Raw genomic sequence first — 25,234 nt, 5'->3', positions numbered from 1 at the left:
TGCTAGGGGGTCAAAATTAGAATTCTTGATAGTTTTTTAATTCCTAGTGTCATAAAGAGGAACAACCAACATTACTGGGAAAATTTAAAAAACATTAAGTCACCTGGGTTAAAGCATTTGTAAAAAACAAAGTACATCACTGCTATTTACTAGTGGGACTACTAAAAGCCAGGTAATCTGCTAGATGTTTTTAATCACCATGTAATTTAGATATTACCCCTAAGTAATTCGAAGTAAGGAAGTACAGTTGCTTTAAAGTAACTTACTCCTCTCAAACATAGAGAAGACCCGGGACTAAAGTTGGAACCAGGTTGGTAAGAAGTCTGAGCTCTTTTAATTCATTGAACTGCTACCCCAAGGAATTAACTGATAGGTAAGAAATGAACAAAAAGCGCCAGATGCTCCTTTATATTACAACTTCAATCTATGGGTTTGACTAGATCCAAGTTCAATTTTTTTCTTTTAAAAGCAGTGATACCTTCAAGATGCTGTGTATTTCCTATCGCATCACCTCAGAAGCATATCAACATACCCATCTGGTTGTCAATCTGAGGTTCAGCCTGATCCCTTCATTATAAAGTCCTCCATCAGTTTTTGCCTGGTTTTAGCATCCACTGATGATTGGTGCCTGAATCTATTATTTCATAAAGAGTAGCAACAGTGTTATTTCTAACATCCCTTCTGTATTTATCAGAAGGAATTCTATGAAAAACTTCCTTTCATTAACTAACAGTTTACAGGATAAGTGGGGACTAGAGGAATGCACACCACTTCAATGAAATATGGGAAATTCTCTAAAGACAAGTGACCAAGTTTCAATCAGCAAAGAAATAAAGGGAGAAGAAAAGGCACATAGTGCTTAAGAGATCTGAGACAAATTAGCTATGTGTGGACCCTGACTGGGCACTGATTCAAACTAACTTAAAATAACTTTCAGACAATCATGAAACTTTAGACTGTATCAGATAAGGTATTATTTTGTTAGGTGATACCGGCATTATAATTATATACATATATATTTTAAAAACTCATGTTAAAAGATATATACAGAGATGTTATGGGTGAAATGATATAGTATCTGGCATTTGTATTTAAATACAACATAAAAATAGGTTGGGGAACAGATGAAACAAAATTTGCAAAATGTTTTTAATTTTTTAAGGTAGGCTATATATAGAGGTTTATTATTCAACTTTTACATATTTAAAAAAAATTACTAACATGGAACTAGCCCCAAATGACTCAAATTAAGTGTGCTCACATTAAGATTACCTCTTTTAATTATACCCCATAAGGCTGGATTGACCAGAGTTGTAAAAGTAACCTGACTTAAAACTTTACCTTCCTTCTAAAAAAGAAAAATGGAAAAAAACCAAAACCAAAAGATTCAGCTGGAAATAGCGACCTCTTAAAAATTGTGATCAAATGATCAACTCTTTTAATAAATTTTCTATTTGCAAATGTGCAATCTACTAAGCCAACAATTACTGACACTATTAATACTATTATGACTTGTGAATTCTTCTGACCATTATATTTGAAAATGTAGGGTTTTTTTTTTTGGCTGCACAGCATGCTGTATCTTAGTCCCCCAACCAGGGATCAAACCTGTATCCTCTGCAGTGGAAGCAGAGTCTTAAATACTAGACCATCAGGGAATTCCCTGAAAATGTAGCTTGTTGAGCAATATTTAAATTTAAAATACCTTACGTGCACCAAATTTTGCAGGAATCAGAAATTTTCAAATGGAAGAGTTAAAAAGCCAGGCCATTAACTGAGGAGGTGTTTTTTCATTCCAGGATGTCAAGGTAAGTTTAGACATAGGTTATCTGCCTATCTACTTAAAGCAGAATATATTTTCAAATTACCATACCATTTTAACCATTTTGGTGGTTGAAGCTACATATCTACTGCAGAAAAATGTGAAGAAAAAAAAAGGAATCCAAGTAATTAAACTATTAATCATTACATTCACTTCATTCCAAGTCACTTCACAGAACCATGAACAAGAATTCCTTTGGAGTAGCTGATCTCAGGATATAGGAGTTTTAAAACTCAGTACGGTATATTATCACAAGAAAGCACAACACTAGAAGCTAGGGTACCCGAATCTAAACCACAATTCAGCCACAATTACTGGAGTCTTGGGTGTCACTTCTAATTTCTCTAGCATCTAGCCCTTCAAGATTATTCAGAGGAATAGTTTTCAGCTGTATGAGCTACAAAACTTCACTGGGTACTTCGCTACTCTCAACTGGGTAAGAGCAGAAGTCAATTTTATTCATCTACTCCAAAATTTTTGATGAATGCATGGATGAGAACACCTGAAAAAATAAGCAGTAGCAGAAAACACTGGAAATAACTTACTTAGCTGCACTTTTAAAATGAAGTTTGACATCACTATAATTTCTAGAAATGGTAAACTATGAGACACCAAATCATTAGGGAAAATACCCAGTTACAAAAGATCCACATTTATACACTGGCCATTCTAAACCTTTCCTGTTAGTGCTGAAACTCCCAACACTGTCAAACAACCTCATGCTTTCAGAAAATGAGTTCAGAAGTACAAGGAAAAAGGCAATTAAGAGTAGGAACCTGAAAATAGGACGGAAGGTTAGCAGTAGACACTAATATGATACCAGAGGGACCACCCTTCACCACTAAACTTTTCTTCTAATTCACTGAAGTTTCACTTTAATTCCTAAACTTCCATGAATTAGGCCTAGGAACTAGCAAATAATACCCTTAGTGAAGAATGTAAATACTTTTCAGAAGGGAAAGGGGTTAGCAATCATTAACTTCTAAGTAAGAAATGATGTGGACATTTTTTTTTCCTCCTATTCCTGAGATCAGCTACTCCAAAGGAATGAGTTTCTGATGGGGGAGAAAGTAAACATTAATTTGGGAACTTGGAACACTTGTAGGGAAAGGTCAAGAGGCTTATGTAGTAAGTACAGTGGCACTAGCACTATGGAAATGAGAGGAAAAAGGATGACTGACTTCTTAATCTCTGTAACATTACTACGTTCAGAAAAAACCTTTTCTTTAATCTCCTTTAAAAAATCTTATCGTGTATAACATAGTTCAACTATATATGGACTGCATCAGAGGCCTAAGCATAACTTATGCAGTGATTCTATGGCAAAATTTATTTCAGCTTTCTTAAACTCCTAGTGAACTTCAGGACATAGCTTTACTGTATGTGCAAATGTTGCTGGTGGATCATGTAGAGAAATCCACCTTGGTTTCACTATTTGTCATACCAAAAAATTACATGCATTTTATGTTCAAAATATACAGATAAAACTCAAATCTTTGGTAATGAACTTCAGGAATGGGGACACTGTATCTGGATAACCAATCATGAATTCTACAAAAAAACGTGAAAACAGGTAAACCCACAGGCAAACAAAAAGTTCATCACGTTAACCAGAGTCTGGAAATTTCCGCAGTTTTCTTTCCAAGTGTTTTCCAATCAAACCATCTTTTTCTTTTTCTTTCCAATAAAGATGAACATAAACATAAGTTGTTTAATAATAACCTTAAAGTTTCATAGGCTGAGGTTTAAGTATTTACACTTCATATGGTAAGGAAACAGATACTGAACAATTTCAAGGCTCTCAAAGATATGGCATTAAAAACAAAAACCTCAGTCATCAGATTTCCTATTTCTATGCTTGTGACTAACTATATATATAGCCATTGGAAAACAGAACTTTCCAAGCTAATTTTCAGTTAGACTTTAATCTTAAATGAAGTGTGTGTGTAGTTTTATTAACCTATCACGATGTACAAGTCGGATGTCTTTTCATGAATGCTACTTACCACCAGTGACATCACCCAATGAAACAGAACACGATACTTAAAATTTAATGAAATTCCAACAGCAAACATTTCCTACGGGTTTTGGTTTCTAATATCTGCCTACCTAGAGTTAATAATACTTATTACCTGTTCAACAATTACAGAAAAAACTTTTAAAGTTAAGAAAAGTTTGAGGTATATAAAGAATATTCATTTAAGAACGAAATAGTCAAGATTTCCTTTTACTCAAAAGAAAAAAAAAAGAAAAAAAAAATCATTTCAAAGAGTAAACCTCCATGTACAAAAGACAAGATCAATCACATTTATCACTGGACACAAAAGATATTCCAAAGGTCTTTAAAAAATGGTAATTAATCTCAAAAAAGGAAAATTAATTTTAGCTTTTATATTTCACTCATGATCAAGACCATATCTGCTAACAAGATAATTATGCTATTGATACAAAACATACAGTATTTACACTTAACTGTACAAAATAATTTAATGTTTACAAAAATATTAGAATGTTTAGAGCTGACTGACACAGTCTTAAGTAATCTCTTCTAGAGAAGTATAGTAAGAGCACTGATTTCCATTTCATTTCTTTTTTAATAAGTCAAAGAAAGGATGCTGCAATGCTTCATCCAAGGTAATTCTTTTCACTGGATCATATTCTAACATCCTTCGAACCAGGTCAAACAGTTTCTCATGTTCTTCATCATGACAAAGCATAAATTCCTGAGGGAAAAATGATTTTAAGAAAGACACTTAAAAACAGTTAAAACAGGTTTTTTAAAAAAATTTTAATTTTTTTTTAAATACCTTTAATGGTTTGCAGCGTCTCCTAACATATCTACCAGCAGAACTATGTTCATCCCAATCTAGCTGATTATGATGAAAATACTTGCGTTTTCTAAGGCAAAGAGAAGTCTGGATTAGTTTAAAAACAAAAACAAAACAAAACAGAACAAAAGATCCACATGTTTACCCTGCTCCCAACAGGGGACTGGGGGAAAAGATGGAACCACAGGCATCTCTCTATAGATACATAAACACCACATAATTTCTAAAAATCTCAGCAATACTTAGACATCAGACACCTTATAACCTTATATGATATCTTTCTTAATCTTGTGCCCTCTGAGGTTTTAGTATCCCACCTAAGTTGTTCCCAAATACCATATATGAAACAATGCCAGCTTCAAAAACAGAGGTTCCTAGATCCATTCCTGTAAATTCTGATTTCACTAGATCTCGACTGGGGCTGATTTAACAATTCCCTGGGTGACTTCTGTGGTAAAGCCATGTTTTGAAACTACTTATAGTATCTTGTCCAAAGACATACATCTGGTTAATAACAGTATGGAATTCAAACTCAGATTGACATGACTCCAAATTCAAGCTTTTTACTACTCTATATATTATTTTTACATCAACCTAGGAAAACATTTATGCAAAGGTTGAGTACAAAAACACCACTTTATTTACTGGGTCACAAAGTAAATACTGCATTACTTTTCAAAAACTTGACTTCATGAAAAAAAATTCAAAATCTACAGTCCTTGTAATAAGCAATAACAAAGATGGGTTTCCTGTGGTTTGAATACAGGCCATTGCATGTACCCAACAAGGGCTTTAAGCTTAAAAAGCATACCTTGTTTTCTGAATCATGTGTGTTGGTATGGGTCCTAATATTCGTTCCATCATTGCCAGGTGCTCTTTACTATCATGAGTCTAAAACAAGAAGTAGAAAAAAGAAACTTAGCACTTTTCAATTCCCTGCATGCACATAAAGGAAAACACAAGAAAATAGTGTTTCCGAAACAGGACTAGATGAGACAGCTATACAATTTATATTACACTCTACTTCAAAGATGGAATAAAACTGAATGAGCTTATATTGTTTGATGCAAGCCAATAAAATTAAAGTCTTTCTGAAACAGATCAGTAAGGTCTGTATAGCAGATGATGAATAATTTTTTAATATGAAACTGAACAATTATTCCTTATTTGTATTTCTTGCACTGTTTAACTGAGATGACTGGGAAGATTACCAAAAACCTGTCTTCTCATTTTATCAGTTGCTTAACTAACCTCCATTACCCAATGGATAGCAACTTTGTAACACTTACTAATCCTGGACAATAAAAATGTAGTCCCAATAATCCTTAAAACAACCCTGAGCTAGGTATGTGGGAAGATGACTTTCAAAGAGGTTAAGATAATAGCTCCAGGTCATATAGCTCATAAATGAGGAAACCTGAGCTGTGAACCAAGCCAAAACTCCTATTCTTAAATTACACAGTAACAGAACTCTGGCTAAAGTAGAATAAACTGTTAAACTGACAGCTGAAATGGTACACTCCTAAGTAGAGGCTGGCAAATTTTTTCTGTAAAGGACCAGATAGTAAATATTTTAGGCTTGGATGGTCATAAATGGTCTCTATCACATATCCTTTTTCATTTTTTAAAGCAGGCATCAGTCAAGATAGTTTGCCAATACTTGTTCTGGAGAGCAGAGTTTGTGTGCAATGCTTTTTAAATCCATTAACTACTATGCCTAGCACACTGCTTTCAAGATGTTAATTCATAATAAGAATAAATAATACAAACTCCGTATCTTCAAAAAGTTCCTTAGTTCAAGACTATTTTGGAGGGTAGAATTAAAATATAAACCACATCTCAAACCAAACTTAATAATCCACACTTAAGATCTCAGAGTGATTTACAATCATAAAACCGTTTGAAGGATTTTATATATGTCAGAATGAAGAAAGCATGCACTTTGCTCAACTTTTCGCTTGACCATACAGCTTACTACCACAAAACCAGACACCACCTCCTAGAAATGACTCACAGCTATGTGCTAGGTATCAAACTTGTCTATAAACTCAAAGTACGTTTAACAGGATCTCTACAGGTTAGACAGAAGCAGAAGTTTGGTGAGGTGCCCCACAGCAATGAACGCATGTATTCTGCAACAGCCACCTAAGTGACTTTTAATTCATCACAGCTTCCTCCTCATCCTGCAGTGCCATAACCTCAAATCAACCTTGACTGTATTAGCCAGGCACTCCCTAATTGTCCTCACCCCAGCTACAAACTAGAATAACACACCCTGATCACATCACAACCCTACTTAAAGTTCTTCAATGGTTACACCACTCGAAACTTTCAAGACTTTTAGTTTTCAGACGTAAGTAAAACTATGAGGGAAAAAAGTGGAGACCTAAGTAAATTTTTTCCTTTTTGTTTTACCAAGTAAGGCCTTTTATTTTTAAAAAGCCAGTAACTATTATCATTTCATAAAAGGGACATTTTAATACCATAAAAACCAGGAAAGAGAATTTCTAAATGAAAGCCAGGATGGCAACTCTACAAAATCATTTTCATTTTAGACCAGTCTACATTTGGAAACCACTGGCTCCTAAGATAAAACAAGTATCTTTCTATGGCAAGCAAGTCTACGAATCAGTACTTGCCTACTGACACCATCTTCTTATTTACCTAAGACACTCCGACAGCACTATTCACTCCTTCTTGACTATTTATGCCTCTTGCATTTGTGAATACAACTTCTTCTTGATACAGCCATCAGGCACTCTAGTTTTCTGACAAACTCCTACTCTTCCTTATAGCATGGACGAAACTGCCTAATCCTCAGTGATGCCTTCTATAAGGAAACTTAACTGTTCACCTTTCCTGGGTTCCTGCTACATGTTCTACATTGTTCCATTATAGCAAATATCCCATTGTACTGTACCAGTTTTCCCATATCTATCCTGTGTATGACTTCCTTGAGGACAGAGATGTTGCCTTTTCATTTTTATACACATAGTGCTTAGAAATGTGCCTATGGTGTCATAGATGCTTAATACAACTTGCTGTTTCTGAATTCTTTTAAAAAAAGGAGTATGTGCAATATGGCCAGAACTGAATTAAAACTGACCACAGTAATACTAATGTAAACTATGAAGGCGTGCTACAATAAAAAAATGGATCATACAAAGTCAATACGAACCATGTGTTTAAAAACTCCAATCACGTGCAGAATGAATTATGACCATTCACTGAAAGTAGTATTTTATTCAACTATGGCTTTAGAGAAGGATGACTATTTTGCATATGTAAGTTTTAATCTTAAGAATAATGACACTATGGCAACTTCTCAATACGGAAACCAAAACTTTAACATCCTTGAACACTTAAAGCTCATTACGAACTAGTAAATAACATTTACTAAATACATACCTGAAAGACTGTGAAACCAAGGTAATATTCGATAAGAATGCAACCTATGCTCCAAACATCACAAGGCTGAGACCAACCTAAAGCTATTTAAAAACAAAACCAAACATTTTATTACACAACAATTTTTAACTGTCAACACACTAAATCTCTTCCTATGTGGATGCCTTCCCATTTAGGAGAATATGATAGTAAATTCAGGGTTCACATTTTTAGTTTTATATCTAACATTATTCAGTAAGCTTTCGGAGTTCTCCATATCCTTATATCAAATTAAGGTATTTTAACCTGGGGGAGGAGGCATTTTACGTAAAATAAAAGAGGGACTAGCAAATATTCCACTCTCTAAATTGCTTGTGCAATGAGGAACACTGTTATACCAGAGTTTACAGTTTTCTACAAAATTTTACATTTTATTAGTGCAAATATAGGTCAACAGTTATCCCCAGAATGTAATTACTAACCCCTTATCAATTATCATCAGCTTGATAACTGAGTTTATTTCTTCCATTAAAAAAATACTAATGTCACATAAATTACGTAGGAATTATAATGGATATTATAAGCAGTGTCACCCATAAGCAGAATTATATAGCCATTTAAAATTCACAGAGAGATATCTACATATGTACTTTCAGGTTGTCTATACATGAACATATATATACTTTCTCCTTCAGAATTCTCAATAGTAATATTATTCTGAAAAGAAAAAAACACCTAGCTTTAAGTCTATATTTAATTAGAAAGGAAAACAGTAAACCATAGATGTTTTAATCTTTTAAAGATTAAGTATTTAATAAAACAATAATGTACAAATAAAATCTACTTTTAAAGACATTTCAATTACTTTCAGTAACATTACTGAATTTAAAGACAAAGGAAGAAACAATACATTGAAGGAACCTGACTATGATTAGCTGTTTTTGTTAACCCTCACGGTGCCTATCATTTGAATAAAAGGATAATGGAGCATGGTTTCTACTTACAGTAACACATACAAAATCTGCAAATGACAGAGCTTGGATCTAGGATGGAAGTTTTCTTTTCCAGCCACTCCTCTCTCCCAGTCCAGCTTTCTCCCAGGTGACTGTAAATCACCTCATTCTCTATGGGCCAGCTCTCATACTCTTTGGAGTTTCACATTATTCACTCTTACCAACTTCTGTTTATTACCAACACCCAAAACATGAGACCAACTGCCCTCTTCAACTGTAGCACCTGACTACAGCTTCCTCTTCAACCTAATCCTGCCTTAATCCTCAGGATTAACACTTCACAAACAAACAAATCTTACCATTTCTTAATATCTCTTCCTAAAGACCAATAAACCCCAATTTAGGATTTATATCAACTATCCCCAGCCAGGGCACACATGGGACTTTATTATTACTAAGAATCACTATATCTTACCCAATCTAGGAGGAAGCCTAACTAACTGTAAGATACACCACTGTTTTTTGTACCAATAACAAAGAAAAAATGCCAACTGTTCTGTGTTGTGTTCACCCACATGTTAAAATGTAGGGGAAAATCTGCTTCTTAAAACTGATAAAACACAGCAGGTTATCTCTTTTTAAGCTCTGAAAATACCTTTCTGCCCACAATCTCTACCCATATTCTTTTACCTTCATTTCAACCTTTGGTCCTCAACCACGAATACTAAACTACTGCAACAGAGCAGCTTTTTTCAGACCTAGATAACTAAGCAGAAATCCTAGTAACATCAGTCTCAAAGATGAGCTCTCAACTGTGCTGTCCTATGTGGTAGCCACTAGCCACATGAGGCTATTTAAATCTAAAATTTAAATTGATTTAAAATTCAGTTCCTCAGTCACTGGCTACAGTGCAAGTACACAGTAGTCTATGTGTGGCTACTAATGGCTACCATGTTGGATAGTGCAGATATAGAACATTTCTATCATCATGGAAAGTTCTACTGGCCAGCACTACATAATATTCTTAATTTTCTTACCCCTTTCCCAATTTTCTACTCTAGGTAAACATCATTAGTTTGCTTTCACACTCCTATTCTGAACTACCAAGTCCTGTTGGACAAAAGGTAAAAAGTAGAAAAGACTGATTCCATAAAAGTTTTACTATCCAACCTTGGTTGAAACTTACTTTTGGCCAAGTAATATGCTTATTCTATTTAACTATCTCCCATATTAGGGGATCTGAATTTTTCCCACTGTCTCCAAGCCCCCAAAGCCATCTCTGACTTCCTTGCTCTATCAACATGACCTGGTCTCTAACTTTTAAATTCAGAGTCATAAGATGCACTCTCCCTCCCTGTGTTCCCTTTTAATTAATATTTAAAAACTCTTCACCTTAACTAGTTTTCCTCCCCAGGCTTTCTCATGTCAAAGATGATCTAAGAGGCTCTCCTCTTAGACTAGCCTCTCTTTCTTCTCTTGACCTCCATCCACCCTACATCTAGATGCCTGGCAACCAAATCTTTAGCATTTTCACCAGCACCATGCTTTTGTGATGAAACAAAAACAGGTCATCACTTCAAAATCACACTGCTGTGATATACTCAGCCAACAGAGCTTGTTCTCTTATGATTTCATAACACTGACTTGTTCAAAAATAACCACCACCTGGAATATCTTTACAGATGATATCACATTTTTCCCACTCAGGAAAAATATTTATAGCAATGTCCAGAGAGCTTTTATGAAAACAGAAAACGTTTTCTGTACACTGCGAAGAAAATCACAGCTATCCCCCCCCAACTACCTGCCCCCCAATAAAAGCTGTAGAGAACAAAAAATCTCCTTTTCAATTAAAATATCAGGCAGTCTGGTGTCTACTGACCCAAAATGACCTCTGGAGCTCTGTAGTGCCGGGTAGATACCAAAGTGCTGTGATGTTCATCATCGTATGTCGCACTTCCAAAGTCAACAACTTTGATATCTGTGTTTTTCAGTGTGCGTTCATCACGTTTCTAGAGAGATACAGTTGAGTAAACACAAAGATCAAGAAAGATATGAAATATTTTATAGCACTATCCAAAAGGCTTGCACATGAATTATCTTTTTGATTTTCAACATAACCCCATGAGAAAGGCAAAGGATTACCCTGAGTTAATTAAACATCAGGATATAATAAGGCTCAGAGGTAAAATTCTTCACCCAAGGATCATCAAGCTAAAAATAAATTAATTTTAAAGACAACTACCAAAATTAAAACAAGTCTTTAACTTACCATTTTCGAATTATATTTGACTACATAGTCAGACTTCACAAATAAAATATTTTCAGGCTTCAGATCTGTATGGGTTAATTTATTATGATGCAAAACTACAAAAGAACAAAAAGACATTATCAGTTTCACTTACAAATTTAATCTGTACGGGGGGAAGGGAGGATTAGTAGTAGATGTAGGGATCAAAAGTGGTTTCACCTTTGATCAAAAGTGGTTTCACCTTTACTTGTAATATGTGCATTTTTAGTGACAATGTTTTGATACATTGCTTGTATAATAAAACCTTTAACTTACTGGTATTTAAAAGTTTAACAGGTATACTTACAATTTATTGACTGGCAGATCTGATATGCCATTTGCCTGATGTGGTCAATTTGAAATGGCAGAAAGCTATTTTCTTTAATGAAATCATAGGTACTAAGTCCCAGGAGTTCAAACACAATACAGACATGACCGTGATGATCAAACCACTCTAGCATCTGGACACATCGGCTAAAACAGATCAAAATAAACATAATTCAGTTCACAGAATTCTGATTATTTCATGTAACGTGATGGATCACAGTTCTAAGTTTATACTTACAAGACACTATTGGGATCGGTACTATTTAAATGCTCTAATACTTGGATTTCTGAACGGGCTGCTTCACGATATCGTCCCACATTTTTTACGATTTTCACTGCTACATGTATGCCATTCCTTAAAAACAAAATGAAAATGGTAAATGTACAGGAGGGGGTTGAAGACATATATCTGCTAAAGCATAATCTTATTAAGTACTAATTATTCTATGTTATTTTCCTAAAATAATCTTTCAGGGTGTATCAAGCATATTATAAACATCTTTTCGAAACGTTTTGACAAAATATACTTTATATGGAGTGATGATTCTCTTAATACTTATGAATGTTAATATTTGTTTCCAGAAGTTTAAATTTACCTAGTTTTATAAATAGCTTTTTAAAAAAATTAAAATATAAACCTTGAATAGAACATACTACTGCTGAAAGCATTCGCCCATTCACTAGGCTAGACTGACTGTGCCAGAAGAGGCATAAGCATTAGTGATAAAATGGACTTGTTCTATGTACCTCACAGTCTAATGGAAAAGACAGACGCTTGAGCAACTGGGGTTAAGGGGAGCTTAGACTTCTTCAGAAAAGAGGAGACACACAACTGAGCCCTGAAAGACAACTATCAATTTGTTCGATTTGGGAGGAAAAGGGAACACTCTGGCAAATGAGAAGCCAAGAAGCCAAAAAAAATGTGTAGTACATTCATGGATGCCAATAGGTAGAGACAGCAACAATGCAGGGCAGTGTGCTTTAGACTGGGGCATCTATAGTGCGAATTCCTTGCTTTTCTAATAAACCTGATCTTCTTGAAGAGAAGCCAGCATTCAACCCTGTTTTTTTTTCCACTAAGGCCTTTCTATGTTACAAAAGAAAACCTCATGCACCTGAAATTATTATGGCAAGGTATGTGCCCTAAGCTGTTAAAAAAGAAAAAAAAAAAAATTTGAGGCAAACATATCTTTCTAGTGGCTGGATAGCAAATCTTTCCCCAACTCATTTCTTTTAACAAGGCCTCAATGAAATTGTCGGCTAATAAATCATTAAAATATTATTTTGATGATCATATAATCTCCCTATGATGCATAGCATATATCAAGACTTAAAAGAATTACTATAAAACTGCTGTGACAAAACTTCTTTTACTCTCGTCTATTTAATCATATGGCCAAGTTTTCTAAGTGCTAATAGCTATAAAAATGAACAATGCTAATAGGTATAAAACTGAAAAATGGATACTGGTGTTAGCTAATGCTACTGTAGTAATCTTACTGTAGTACATAAATGTTTCAAACCAAAGTTACACACCTTAAACTTACAAGCTTTCATACTATTTGTCAATTAAAAAAAAATGAAAAATGGAAACAATACTAAAACAGTAAGATTTATCTTACGGACACATGAACTCATTTTTTTAAAGGCCCTAACCAACTCAATAAAAGATACATTTCCAATTAAATTTTATATTTTAGGTCTAATAAGTACAAAATTCTTAACAGATTTGTACTTGACTAACTGAATACTATTAACTGGACCATCACAAATACTCAAGTCTTGGAATCTCAAGAAATATTAAAAAGATTTTAATGGGACAACTAGTAAAATCTGAATCAGGTTTGTAGATTAGCGGCAAAATTTGAAAATACATATAACATGTAAATACAGAGAATGATTAAGTGAATACTGCAAAATGTTAACATTTGTGGAATGTGGGTGAAGAATATATGGGAATTCTTTGGACTATTTTAGCAACTTTCCTAAGTCAAAGTATTCCAAAATATCTTGAAGTTTTACTTTAGGTTCACATTTTTGTCGTAGAGAGGAAAGGGTGATAATAAGACATTTACGATAACATTCTTTATGAAAAGTGGAGTAAAAATAAGTTCAAGGATAAAGCATTTCTAAGTATTTAAGAAAAGTCTGTTCATGGATGACAGAAGGTATCAAGCTGTTGTATTTAGATTCCCTCAAACATATTTAAAGAAAGGGTGTTTTTTTTTTTTAAATTAACATTTATAATAAGCTGGAAATTACAACCTCAACTATTTTATGATGAAAAAATTTAGATGTCAATTTAGAAATGTGCAGTTTCCACTAAATTGTTAAGAGGTTCACTTACAAAAAACCTGCAACCACAGAATAGAGATCCTAGAGGAAAACATGCAAATGAAGCACAGAGGGTCAAATACCAAAAGGTTTAATATAACTCATTAAAGAATCTGGGCTTTATTCTGTAGGCTTTAAGTAATGTAATTTCCTTACAGTTTAAGAACGTGCAAATATTATCCTTTGGAAACAAAGGTTTAAGAACCTAGAATATTAGACATGCTTTACTGTCTCTTCAATTCAAAAGTAAGGGTAAAGCACTCCAAATCTCTTATAGAAAGCTAAGGGTCTAAGTTCTGGGAAACTCTTCACTTGAACACTCACTATAATTTCAATGAACTCCATCTAATAAAAATTTTCAGCATTCTTGATCAAAATCCACACTCATGGTAAATAAATCATACACAGTTCAAGAAATTTTGAATACTTACACCTCCCAGGAAAACACACAGCTACCACTTCAATTCCATTTCATCTAAATTATGGATCCTTCCCCACCAAAAATATCAAAACGTTCGAAACATAGAAAAACAGTAACAAACTTACATGCCATGATCAATGCACTCTACAACTTTGCCAAAGGCCCCTTCTCCCAAAGTGTCCACGATTTCATCTAAAGTGAGGAGGAAGAAAGAAGTGTAAGTACATGAGTACAAATTATCAGTTAATCAAACAATGAATGCTTAAGTGAGGAATATTTTCAAATGATCTCTATTAAAGCATAACTAAGGTTCCAGTACTCAAATTATTTTATTTTCAGCTGCTACAAAAACAACTTAGATAGAGCTATCTTTCTTGCTCTAATCTCAAATTCCACTGATTATTTTGGAACTTTAGAAATATTTAAACTCTACAGAAAAGAAGAAATACAAAAGAACAACAAACAAACCCACAAAAAACAAAACAAAAAAGCAATGAAGAGTTCTTTAGCCCCCCGCTGACAAACTATTCTTAAAAAGATTATTCTGTCTGCAAAGTTTAAAAAGTGTTGAAAAATATTCTATACATCTTGCTCTTAGAACGTCTCCACTTTGACAGATCAGGTGACCCTCCTCATCATCCTCTATACTCCTGGATCTTTTCCTTCGGTGGCTCTTCTGGAACGGCAAGTGGGCAGCACCAAGATCGTCCAGCCAATCAATATATCAGAGTGAATTCAGGGCAGAATACGCAATTCATTCAGCGGGGAGATATTCAGGCATTCAGATAAGCACCAGGCCACGAACAGTTGGCAGGAGCAATTTCAAATTCAGTCCCCAGAAATTCACAGGGCACAGTTTATGTTACAGAAGAAAAACATGGCAAGGAACAGATTTTCAGATAAGATACTTAAAGTGGCAATAGAAAAAACAACACAATTGTCTCTTTAAAATACTGATTTAATTGAAGTCTGAAATTTAAAGAATGCAATGTCATGATCTATTAATCTCTTGTTATAAAATAGCATATGCTGTGAGTTGGGATGTCTACTTTGTCAGGAAAATGTTTTAAAATGTCAAGATTAATTCAAATTGATTATTTAGCAATATTTTTAACCACACATGATTAAAATAAAAGGGAAAAATAAAGTCTAGTTAATTTCAATGTTAGACCTAATCAGGGTTAGTTCTACTGAAGAAAACTTGGGGAGGAAAATAATTCATAGTTTACTGATCAAACAAGTGAACATACGTGCGTGTAAAAAAAAAAGGGCAAGCTTTCTGGACAATAATTTCCCCTTCAGCACCCACTTTCAGAACTCCAATGGACCTAGCTGCAGACAATGATGCACTGTGCTATGGGACTGTGCTATATATATACACAGGGTAAGCATCCACCAGTGCAACTTTCTACATTTGTTTCCAAGTATTGGGAAAGGATTTCTTTCAAAGCAAAAAAAGTTTAAGACGAAAGAAAAGATGGGTGCTTCATCTTTTCATAAGATTATGTTATAAAACATAAAAATATATTTTTTCTTTAAGAACTTTTATTGACATACAGTTGACATACCATATACTGCATATATGTAAAGTGTACAATTTGATATTTTAAACATAAAAATATTTTTAATATTAAAATCAAGAAACTCATGATCTGGTCCGTAGAAAATGAGTAAATGTGGGCAAATGAGGGCTAACTAATAAATACAGATTAGTTGTAAGAATATGGAAGCTTCCTTTAAGGATTCAAATAATATAAACAATTATATTCATATAGTATTATATATATAAAATTTTCCAAACTTAGTGGCTCAATAAGAGCTTTTTACACACAAATAAGTATCCACCCAAAATAAAAACAAAATCAATCATACCGAACGTGACTCATGACTTGAACAGTGCCTATTATTCTTCCTTTTAGGACTGCTTCTCCTGCTTTGGACTGAAGATTTACTGCAGTGGATTCGATAATCGCTTTCAATGTCTCTGAGATAATGTCTAGGAACATATCGTTCGCAGTAGTCATTTCTGTATTCATCAATGTATCTCCGGTCCCGATAATCGCTCTCATTCAAGGACCTTGCTTCTAAATAATGACTGCAAACACATTAAAGGGTTTAAAATTACTCTCTTCATTCTAGAATAATGAAGTTAAAACAGGCTCTCAAGAATTTCTGGTTTAAACAGCTAACTCAATAAAAGAAAAAAATACAAATGGATGATTCGGAACTTATACTTAACTCACAGAACTTAAGAAATAATTTTACTTTAACAAGCAAGTGGGTTCATATATCTCTATTAATATATACTGCTATCAAGGAAAAAAGCTTGAGTCAAATCGTTCAACACATTCAGTATTTACTTAAGTGTCCCTTTACCTTCTGGTGAAAGGTAAGACAAAAATTCACAAAACTGCTCTTCTGAAATTCATCAGTCTTATGAAATATGCATTTGTAATGAAGCTCTCTTCCTTCTTGCAGAGCCATACACAACATGAGGCAGGCAAAACAGGATCCCTTTCTTCCTAATGCAGGTTAATTTTAGGTATCTCTGGCCCACAGAGAAATCTTTCATGAAAGGTGTGATCGAGCTAAAAGGAGTCTTAAATATATTTTCAGTCCTTTCATTTTATAGATGACTAAACTGAGATCCCTAGAAGGGAAATGATGTGCCACAGTTGCAGAGCACATTCTGAATCCTATTTATTACACATGCCAATTTTATTATACACCCCACCTATTCCATCTCCTCTCCTCTTTTTATTTCGAGCTTCCTGTATTCCCTTTGAGAAATAGACAATATAACTTTTGAAGGCTGCTTCATGTGCCAAAGATATCTAAAATATATCCCCCTTAAATGAGAAAAGGTTCTTGCAATTGCTTACCTAGCATTACCCGACCCCCTACTTCCCTTTGCATTTCCAATTTCCCGTCATTCCAGCTTGCGAAATACACAAGAATTCAGGGAAAACAGCATCATCTGGTGCCATAAGCGCTTAACTTCTGAATCTATAGATCCCTTTGAAAATCTGATGAAAGATATGGACCCTCTTCCCTAAGAAATGCACAAATGCATAAACAAAACTTGGCAAGGGATTTCAGAGGTCACGGACCTCAGGAAGTCAATGGATTCCAGTTAAGCAGCCTTGATCTGATGGAAAAAAAAGACATAGATTCAATTGACCCAGTTTCCCGTCCCCCTCTCTACCTGGGATGAGTGTCCTCTTCAACAGAGTGCCAAGCTTCAAGAGGGATGCACATGGAGCACTAAGGGAGAGAGGGGACACCTGCCCAGTCAGACATATCAACTAAAATAATCCTGACAAGCAATGGGGTGACAGATGTTGACTAGACTGCCCTCACCAACCTCTTTCCTTCCCCTAGATTATGCTGTCATTCTTTTTCTCAGGGGGCTGGTTTAGGCAGAAAAAAAGGAGAAGCATCTCTCAAACTGCAACTCAATAGGGCTGGCATCAAATCCAGGCTGGGGAGATGCAGAAACCCCCTTTCCCCAGTGTCAACCTTAAGTTCCAGCCATTGGAGAAACAATTCAGGATATTAGGGTAAGACTTTGGGTCTAAGTCAGGGATCTGACCAGTTGCTTGGAATCATAAGGGAGAGATCTACAACAGAGCAAGCTAGAGATTACCATACTCTAAAGGGCATCTGTTTAATTCTGTAAGGCATCCTTCCCATAAAAGTCCAAAATTTATCAGAAAATACCAAGACTAATAATCTGTAGCTGGACTAGTGCATGAAATTAGAGCTGCAGATAATCCATAAGTAATCTACAGAACAGCCACCCTGGGGTGAAGCAATACAATGAGGGCAAGCTAAAAAGATGAGGACCTCTTCAACCTCCAACAGCCAAGATTTAGAGACTATATAAACAAAGTCTACACAATTCTAAAGGCTACAGGGACAGAGTGAACAGGATGAACAGACTGATTTCATTTCTAAAAATATTCACTGAACACCCAGTGAATATTTCACTGTAGTTCTTCAAAACAGCCAAGACTAATGAGGCTATGGACATTCGTTTTTATTTCCACACAGGTCCTGTGGAAGATAAAAAATATGTATGAGGCAAAAATCCTTGCCAGCAAATAATGAACAATTTGAGATTACTGACACAAAAATAAAACAAAACTCAACAATGCAGGAAATGCCAAAAGCCTGTATGTGAGTGCTTACAGGGTAACAGAGGCGAAAAAACTCAAAATGCTTAAAATGGTCAGGGAAGACTTCATGAAAAAGGTAAGAGTTGCATCTTAAAGGGAAATCAGGATTTGGACAAAGTGGAAAGGAGAAGAAATGCCAGGAGAGAAAAATCGCATATTACCATCTTACATTTATACAGCATTTTTAGCCACAATGGCTTAAAGATGGGTTTGTCTACGTGTTACTTAGGAAATAGTAAGTCGACAATTTCAGCAAGAGCAATTTTCACATAGGGGAACATAGGCAAATAAACAAGCTGGGAACAGATCATCCAAAATCTTGCATGCCAGACTAAAGAGCTTAAAACAGTGTTTCTCAAAGGGTGGTCTGTTTATTAACAATATCAAAATATTGCATTACTAAAAATGAAGAGCCCCGGGCCCCAGGTCAGACTCACTGAGTAATCTGGTAATAGGCATTTTAAATATACCTCCAAGGTGATTCTATTCACACTAAAGTTTAAGAATCACTGGTTTAAGGCTTGATACTCTATGTTACAGGAAGACATTTAAGAATATAAAGAGAGTGTTTACAGCCACATCAGTCTTCCTGTGTAGAATTAACTGATTAAACCTGTAGGAAGGGAGCAATTCATAGGCTACTTACAAATCAGAAAGAAAAGACATTTTGCAATATATATGAAAAAAGGTAAGATAATTGCTATGCAATAAAAGCGCTTATAAATCAGTAAGAAAAATACACTTTAATAGAAAAATAGGCTAAGAATACAAAAATTACTGTTCAAAATCAACTATACTTCAATTAAAAAAAATGTTCACGTGGTCAATAAATATATGACAGGACAAATTCAGCAGAAATTTAAAAATTCAAATTAAAACAAAACTATTCTTGGCATTTTAAAATAGGCAAGACTGGTGAGAGAATGAAGGAGCATGTTGTAGGGAGTAAAATTTGGTACAAACTTTCTAGAAAAATGTGTGACTATGTAGCAAGAGCCTTATAAGTGTTTACACCCTTTAATGTGAAACTGTCCCTTCTTAGAATCTATTTTCAGGAAATATTCAGAGGCAAAGATTTGTATACAAAGGTATTTTTCAGGAGAAATAATCGGAAATAATTTTACATCCAAATAATGGGGCACTAGCATCCTATCAAGATTACCTTCTTTATACGTTTCTGTATTTTTCAATAATTTTATTAAAAACACTCTTGTAAAGTTTTTAATCTTGAAAAATACTATTAGACTACTCCATGTTATGGGGAGCAATTACCACCAGACATCTCTGGTGCCAATGTCAAAGGAGAAACTATTGGTCTAATGGACCAAAAGTCAGTTACTGGACTGACTCAGTATCATGTTTATGTAGTTAATTATAAACATGAATGAACTGTTAATCATTCATATCAGTTCCTTTCTACATATACAATGCATAATAAACCCATGAATGATTAGTACTATGATGCTAAGCTTTACAGAGTATTTTGTATTTATTTTAACATAGGGTAGTACAGACAGTCTTCTATAGTACATTAATTAGCTCAGGTCATTGAAATCCTGGCATAGATTCTCCCTCTTCCCTCCATACAATAGTGTGTGAAGAATGAGTAGTCTGCATTGATTACCATTGAGCTGTTCTGCAGAACAAGTCTGTTTTAGCATGGAGAAGGAAAAAAATTACAGACTGTTTTTTAAAGTAACCCCAGCTGGCTAATTTAGAAAGCAATCTGGCAAATAGTCCCAATGGAACATCTGCACAAAACAAGGAGAAAACATAAAACCAACAAAAACAAATGAGAAAGGGAAGTTAATGGAGGACAAAAGGAAAGAAACTCTACTCACCTAGGCTTTGTTTAATCACTTAGGAACTTTAAAAATGCCTTCCATTCTATATAAATGTATTACCTCCAAATTTTACACTGATAAGAATACAATAAAACAGGACAACATACCACTGGAAATTTTTATTGAGGCCCTTTCCTAAATTACTGGCTACTGCCTATGCAAAGGAATGGTTCTTACGATAGCCAAGCTTCTAAAAATCCCAAATACATCCACTGGCCTTATCTACAAATATAAACTGCAGAATACAGTATAAGCAACTAATCCCTAACACACTTTAACAATCTCACATAGCACATACTATTTTTCTTATCGGGATGAACTCTCCCCACCCTTCATTATCTCTTATTTGTGGAACCCTAAATAAGTACCCCAATGTACACATCTCCCTACTACATAGAAGTTAAAGGCACTCACTGATCCTTAACCTTTGCATGTCTCATTTCCCTCAACCATATTACTGGCAGCTGGGACTCTCCTATAATTCCAAAATAGACACAGATACATGAGGGTAGGAACTCTGTTCTATTCACAGCAGTGTCTAGCATATAAGCACTCAGTAAATATTTTCTGAATGAGTATTTGTTGACTGATTTATAAGACAATTTGACAGATGAAAGCTATATAAGTTAATGACAAATCATTAAAACTATTAGTGTTAAAATGGTACTAGTTCAATTTACCAATCAGATTCTTTAAACTGGTGATGTGGTTTACAATGTCTGTTCTCTTGTGTACTACTGTGGGATCTCCTCTTCCGTTTGTGACTTCCACTGTAGCTTTCATGTCCCCAGCTTTCTCTGCTATCCCAATCAGGGCAGTGAGTTCTTTTGGAATGCCGCATCTGTTAATGGAAACGAAAAGTGAGTTGTGGAAGTTACAGATGGTTATGTTTAGTAAATAAAATATTTCATATTAATATTAATTAAAAACACCCAGCACATGGGGTTGCACAGGTTCTAAAATCTTTGTAGATAATGTTTCCCAAGGCATGGAGGCACTATCACACTGGTATGTCAGATGATTCTAACTGGTATACAAATCTAGTACTACGTGATAACACTGTGAGACCTTAACACATTTTCTTTCAATTCTTCTGGATAAATTCTCAGTTTGGTGCTTATCTTCAACTAACAGTTGCTAACTGCCATTAAAAAAAAAAGTCAAGATTTAGGCTTAGAGCCTTCAGAAGACAACAATATCTAGCTGGAAATTAAAAACTTTTTTGGTTTTATTTTTTTCATTACCTTGTTTCTATGGTAAATTATTACTAATCTTTTAAGTTACTGATATTATCAAATTATTAAGTTATTGACATTAACTTTAAATGTGAGTTAATTTAAAACAAATATCACAATGTTATGCAGCTTTGGCAAAACACTGTAATACAAATAACTGAAGTCAGAGAAACACAAAGTCAGGAGATGACTTTGTTTTAAAGGTAAAGAGCCATTAACGAAGTTTCTTTTTCTCAAACACTCAAGAGTTCCTTTCTTTAAATCTCAGAATGACTCTAAGCTTTGAAAACAACCCCCCTCCCCAAAACCAAGGCGTGAATAGAACACAGTATTCAACTGAGAACCTCAAGAACAATACAAGTTTATTTTATGAACTCATTTTTTCTATCCAACAAGTTTATTTTCAGATCATCCTGCAGCCATCCTTAAAATTAAACCTATTTGTCGTTGATCTGGGGTGGCTAAAGAAATGAACCTATAAGGATGAATATGGCCACAGTGAAATGAGATAAATGTGACAATTCCCTGACTTCATCTATAATCTCACAGGTTCCATTCAGGATCAGGATCCGTGTTCTAACAATGTCATCCCTGATCTGCCTCTCCCCATCTTAATTCTTTCACAAAGCACTTAGGTTTTTAACAGTGATGTCCAAACTCTGTTCAAGAGGGTGAGGTTCAAAACTCAGCAAGAAGCTGAAAAAAGGTAAATTGGAGCAAAATCAGCTTAGTTTACAACCTCCTTCAGTTTGCCCAAATGACTCAGTAACAAGCAAACAAATTCAAGTAAAACATTTAAATGATTTCAAATGGATTAAAAAAGACTTTGAAATGAGGCATCTCCTGGGAGGTATTCCCTAAGGAAATGTAAGTATCATGCCATCAGAGCCTGAAGCCACCAAATATTCAGATCTTTTAACTTACTTCTCTTGCTGACTAATGCTCTGCCCATCAAGCATACTTCTGATATGTAGCTTCTTTTTTAGCTTGCTTTTAAAAAGGAAGAGAAGGCATTGGTTAGGTCAAACAAAACCCCTGAAACTCTAGTCAGGGTTCTCATTGGAAATTGATAACAAGCGTTCTGATTTACACAGAGTCATTTCGATATGGGAATCTGAAATAAATGACACTACAAATTAATCTGAGCCAAAAGGCCATCAGAAAAGCCATCAAAAAAATTATATCTCTAGTGGAATTCTTCTGACCCTTCAATTACCCAAATTGTACTTTAACCACATAAGGAACTCCTTAAAATTGCTTAGTTAAGCACTTACAAGAGAAGTTACAACATCTAATGACTGAGAATTATTATTTTGACTATTATAATGCAGTTTTTGCAAAACATGTATGTCTGCTTCAGTTTTGGTTTTTTTCGTTCTAATGTCAGTCAGCCTAACTAGCTCACCTGTAACAAGGCAGAATTCTTAAACAACCACAGTTATCAATATGCAAATATTAAAATAAGAATAAGCATCCTGGGAGAACCAAAGGTTTTTACTTCTCTAGCCAAGTTCACTACTTTAAATTTGATTCAGCTGTTAGGAAGCCCCTCCTCCCCACTAGTGTTCAAAAATATTTTCTCAGGAGGCCAAGAGAAGAATCCCAGACCCAGGTTATACAAGACTAGGTTCCTTCGCATACAAAAAACAAACAAAAACAACCATCTAGAATTATTACACTATCTCTAATTAATATAGAACCCTACATGTTAAAATTATCAGACATCTGTCAATAAAAACATCAGATACAATACACATCAAATGTTTATAGCCACCTTAGAAACCTGATTCTCTACTGCCCTTTAACAACCCTACATTACCCGACAATTTTATATCTATATCTATATGGCTTTAAAATATCTATACAAGTTGAAGTCATGATTAGACGGCTCCAAGACGACTGCACGTAATAGACAAGAAGCCTCGGGGGGTGTATGTATGGAGCACAATCACACAAAGATAGCTATAACATAAGACCAGGTGGTTGACCTGGTCAGTTCGGAGTGCCGTTTCCTAAGGATAAGATAAGCATGTCACGGTTACTTAAGTAATCAAGGACAGTGTGATGCAAAAGTATCAGAAACGCAATCTGCTGCAACAATAGTATGCTCCACTTTAGGAAAAAACCAGTTCGCACAAAGGATGAGCCTCTCCGTATTTCTTCTACGTCTCACAAGCACGAGCTGAATTCCCCCAGCTGGACGCGCAGACTCGCAGCTCCTCGGCCTCCTAGTCCCCACCCCCGCCTACCCGGTGCCGCGGCGCCCGGCCAGCGCCTCTGGCGCACTCGGCTGGGGGCAGAAGCTCGCCTCGGGAAAATCCCGAGCGCCACGCACCGCCGGGCCGGGCCGGGCCGGGCCGGGCCCGCAGGGAAGGCCCGGTGTAGGGCAACGCCCGCCCCAGCAGGACCGCGCAGGGTCCCCCGACGGTCCTCACTGCGACCGCGGGGGCGAGCCAGGGCCTCAGCAGCCGCGACGCGAGCGGCCGCGGCTCTCCGAGAGGAGTCAGCCACAGGGCCGAGGCCCCCTCCGCCCAAGGGTTTAGACCCACTACGACGCCTGGGCGAATTCAGGTGTTCCATGCCAGGACCAGGGCTGTGCCCCGAAGGAGCCCCGGCCGCCAAGGCCCCGAATCCCGTCGTTTGCCCGACACCCGGCTTCGAGACTTACAAGACTGGGAAACCACCCGGCCCAGAAGACCCTATCCGAAACCTTACCTCCGCAAAAGCAAAAGGCCTTTTGGCCGAGAACTGTCGCCAAACAGCCGTCTTCTCTTCTAGCCGCTGCGACAAACACCCTACAAAATGGCGGCAGCGCCGCCTCCCTACAACCCCCAGGCGGCCTCAAGCACCACCTACACCGCGCGAACGCGCCTGCGTGACAGAGTTCGCGCGACCCCGCCTCTCCTCAGGGGGCGGGGCTCCGTGTGACGTCAGGGGCGGGCCCGGCCTTCCCCCACGCGGCGGCGCGGCCCGAGCAGTGCCGCCCCCCCCCACCCACCTCCCCACCCCCAGCTAAAAAGACTGTGCCAGGCCGAGGCTGGTGCCGGGATAGCTCGGTGAACGCGATGGTGTAGTCCAGACCGCTTGGAGCTTTTTGTCTAAAAATGGATTCCCTTGAATGAAGAGGATATCTTAGGAGACAAGCTCAGAGCCGCTTATCTTTTGAAGCCCTGTGCTCCTAATCGAAACCAAAAAATAATTTCAGTTGAGACGACAAATTTTTTCTTGTTGGCCCTGCCTCCTGGGCAGACTTGGTAGCTGGAAGTCTGCCTAACAGAGTTTTCCCCATTATTTATCCTTTAGGGTCAGTTTTATTTAACTGACCCTAAAGTAATGTCTGAGAGCAAGTGAGACCCGTCAAGGGGCTTGCTTACCTCAAGTAAAGTATTCCCACTTCTAAGAATCCCCAGATTGTTTCCCGTTGTGAGCGTGTAAAGGGAGAAGAGAGAAGAGGGCCAACATCTGAGCCCTGGGGAGCACTTAAGGGACAGAGGAAAAGAGCCTGAAAAGGAATGGTCAGAAGGAGAGGAGAACCAAAAGCTTGGTGTCAGAGTGAGGGAGAGAAGGGCTTACAGGAGGGAGAGGCTGACAGTGCCAAATGCTGGGAAGGGGTGA

At 36.3% G+C, this 25,234-nt stretch overlaps 1 protein-coding gene across 7 annotated transcripts in view; it reads right to left on the bottom strand.

Moving 5' to 3' along the window:
- Positions 1-1,032: 1,032 nt before the first annotated feature.
- CLK4 (CDC like kinase 4) overlaps positions 1,033-25,234 on the bottom strand; it is a 121,687-nt gene continuing 97,485 nt past the window's right edge. The window contains exons 1-14 of one of the 7 annotated variants that reach the window (XM_057727562.1): positions 24,335-24,454; positions 22,544-22,609; positions 21,065-21,225; positions 16,235-16,457; positions 14,948-15,038; positions 14,488-14,554; positions 11,846-11,962; positions 11,588-11,754; positions 11,263-11,357; positions 10,873-11,002; positions 8,059-8,141; positions 5,462-5,541; positions 4,630-4,720; positions 1,033-4,545 (exon numbers count right to left, since the gene is read on the bottom strand). In XM_057727562.1, the coding sequence (XP_057583545.1) occupies positions 4,405-4,545; positions 4,630-4,720; positions 5,462-5,541; positions 8,059-8,141; positions 10,873-11,002; positions 11,263-11,357; positions 11,588-11,754; positions 11,846-11,962; positions 14,488-14,554; positions 14,948-15,038; positions 16,235-16,457; positions 21,065-21,225 (1,446 nt within the window). In that variant the 5' untranslated portion in view covers positions 22,544-22,609; positions 24,335-24,454 and the 3' untranslated portion in view covers positions 1,033-4,404. Of the gene's footprint in view, positions 4,546-4,629; positions 4,721-5,461; positions 5,542-8,058; positions 8,142-10,872; positions 11,003-11,262; positions 11,358-11,587; positions 11,755-11,845; positions 11,963-14,487; positions 14,555-14,947; positions 15,039-16,234; positions 17,627-21,064; positions 21,226-22,543; positions 22,610-24,334; positions 24,455-25,234 lie in introns of those variants that run through there. The other 6 variants (XM_057727588.1, XM_057727570.1, XM_057727581.1 and 3 more) reach the window with 6 other exon arrangements.

Source organism: Hippopotamus amphibius, chromosome 1, assembly GCF_030028045.1.
Source record: "Hippopotamus amphibius kiboko isolate mHipAmp2 chromosome 1, mHipAmp2.hap2, whole genome shotgun sequence".
In the NCBI taxonomy this organism is placed as follows: domain Eukaryota; kingdom Metazoa; phylum Chordata; class Mammalia; order Artiodactyla; family Hippopotamidae; genus Hippopotamus; species Hippopotamus amphibius.
Note: the sequence above shows the minus strand (reverse complement) of the source record. Positions and strands in the feature narration are given on the sequence as shown.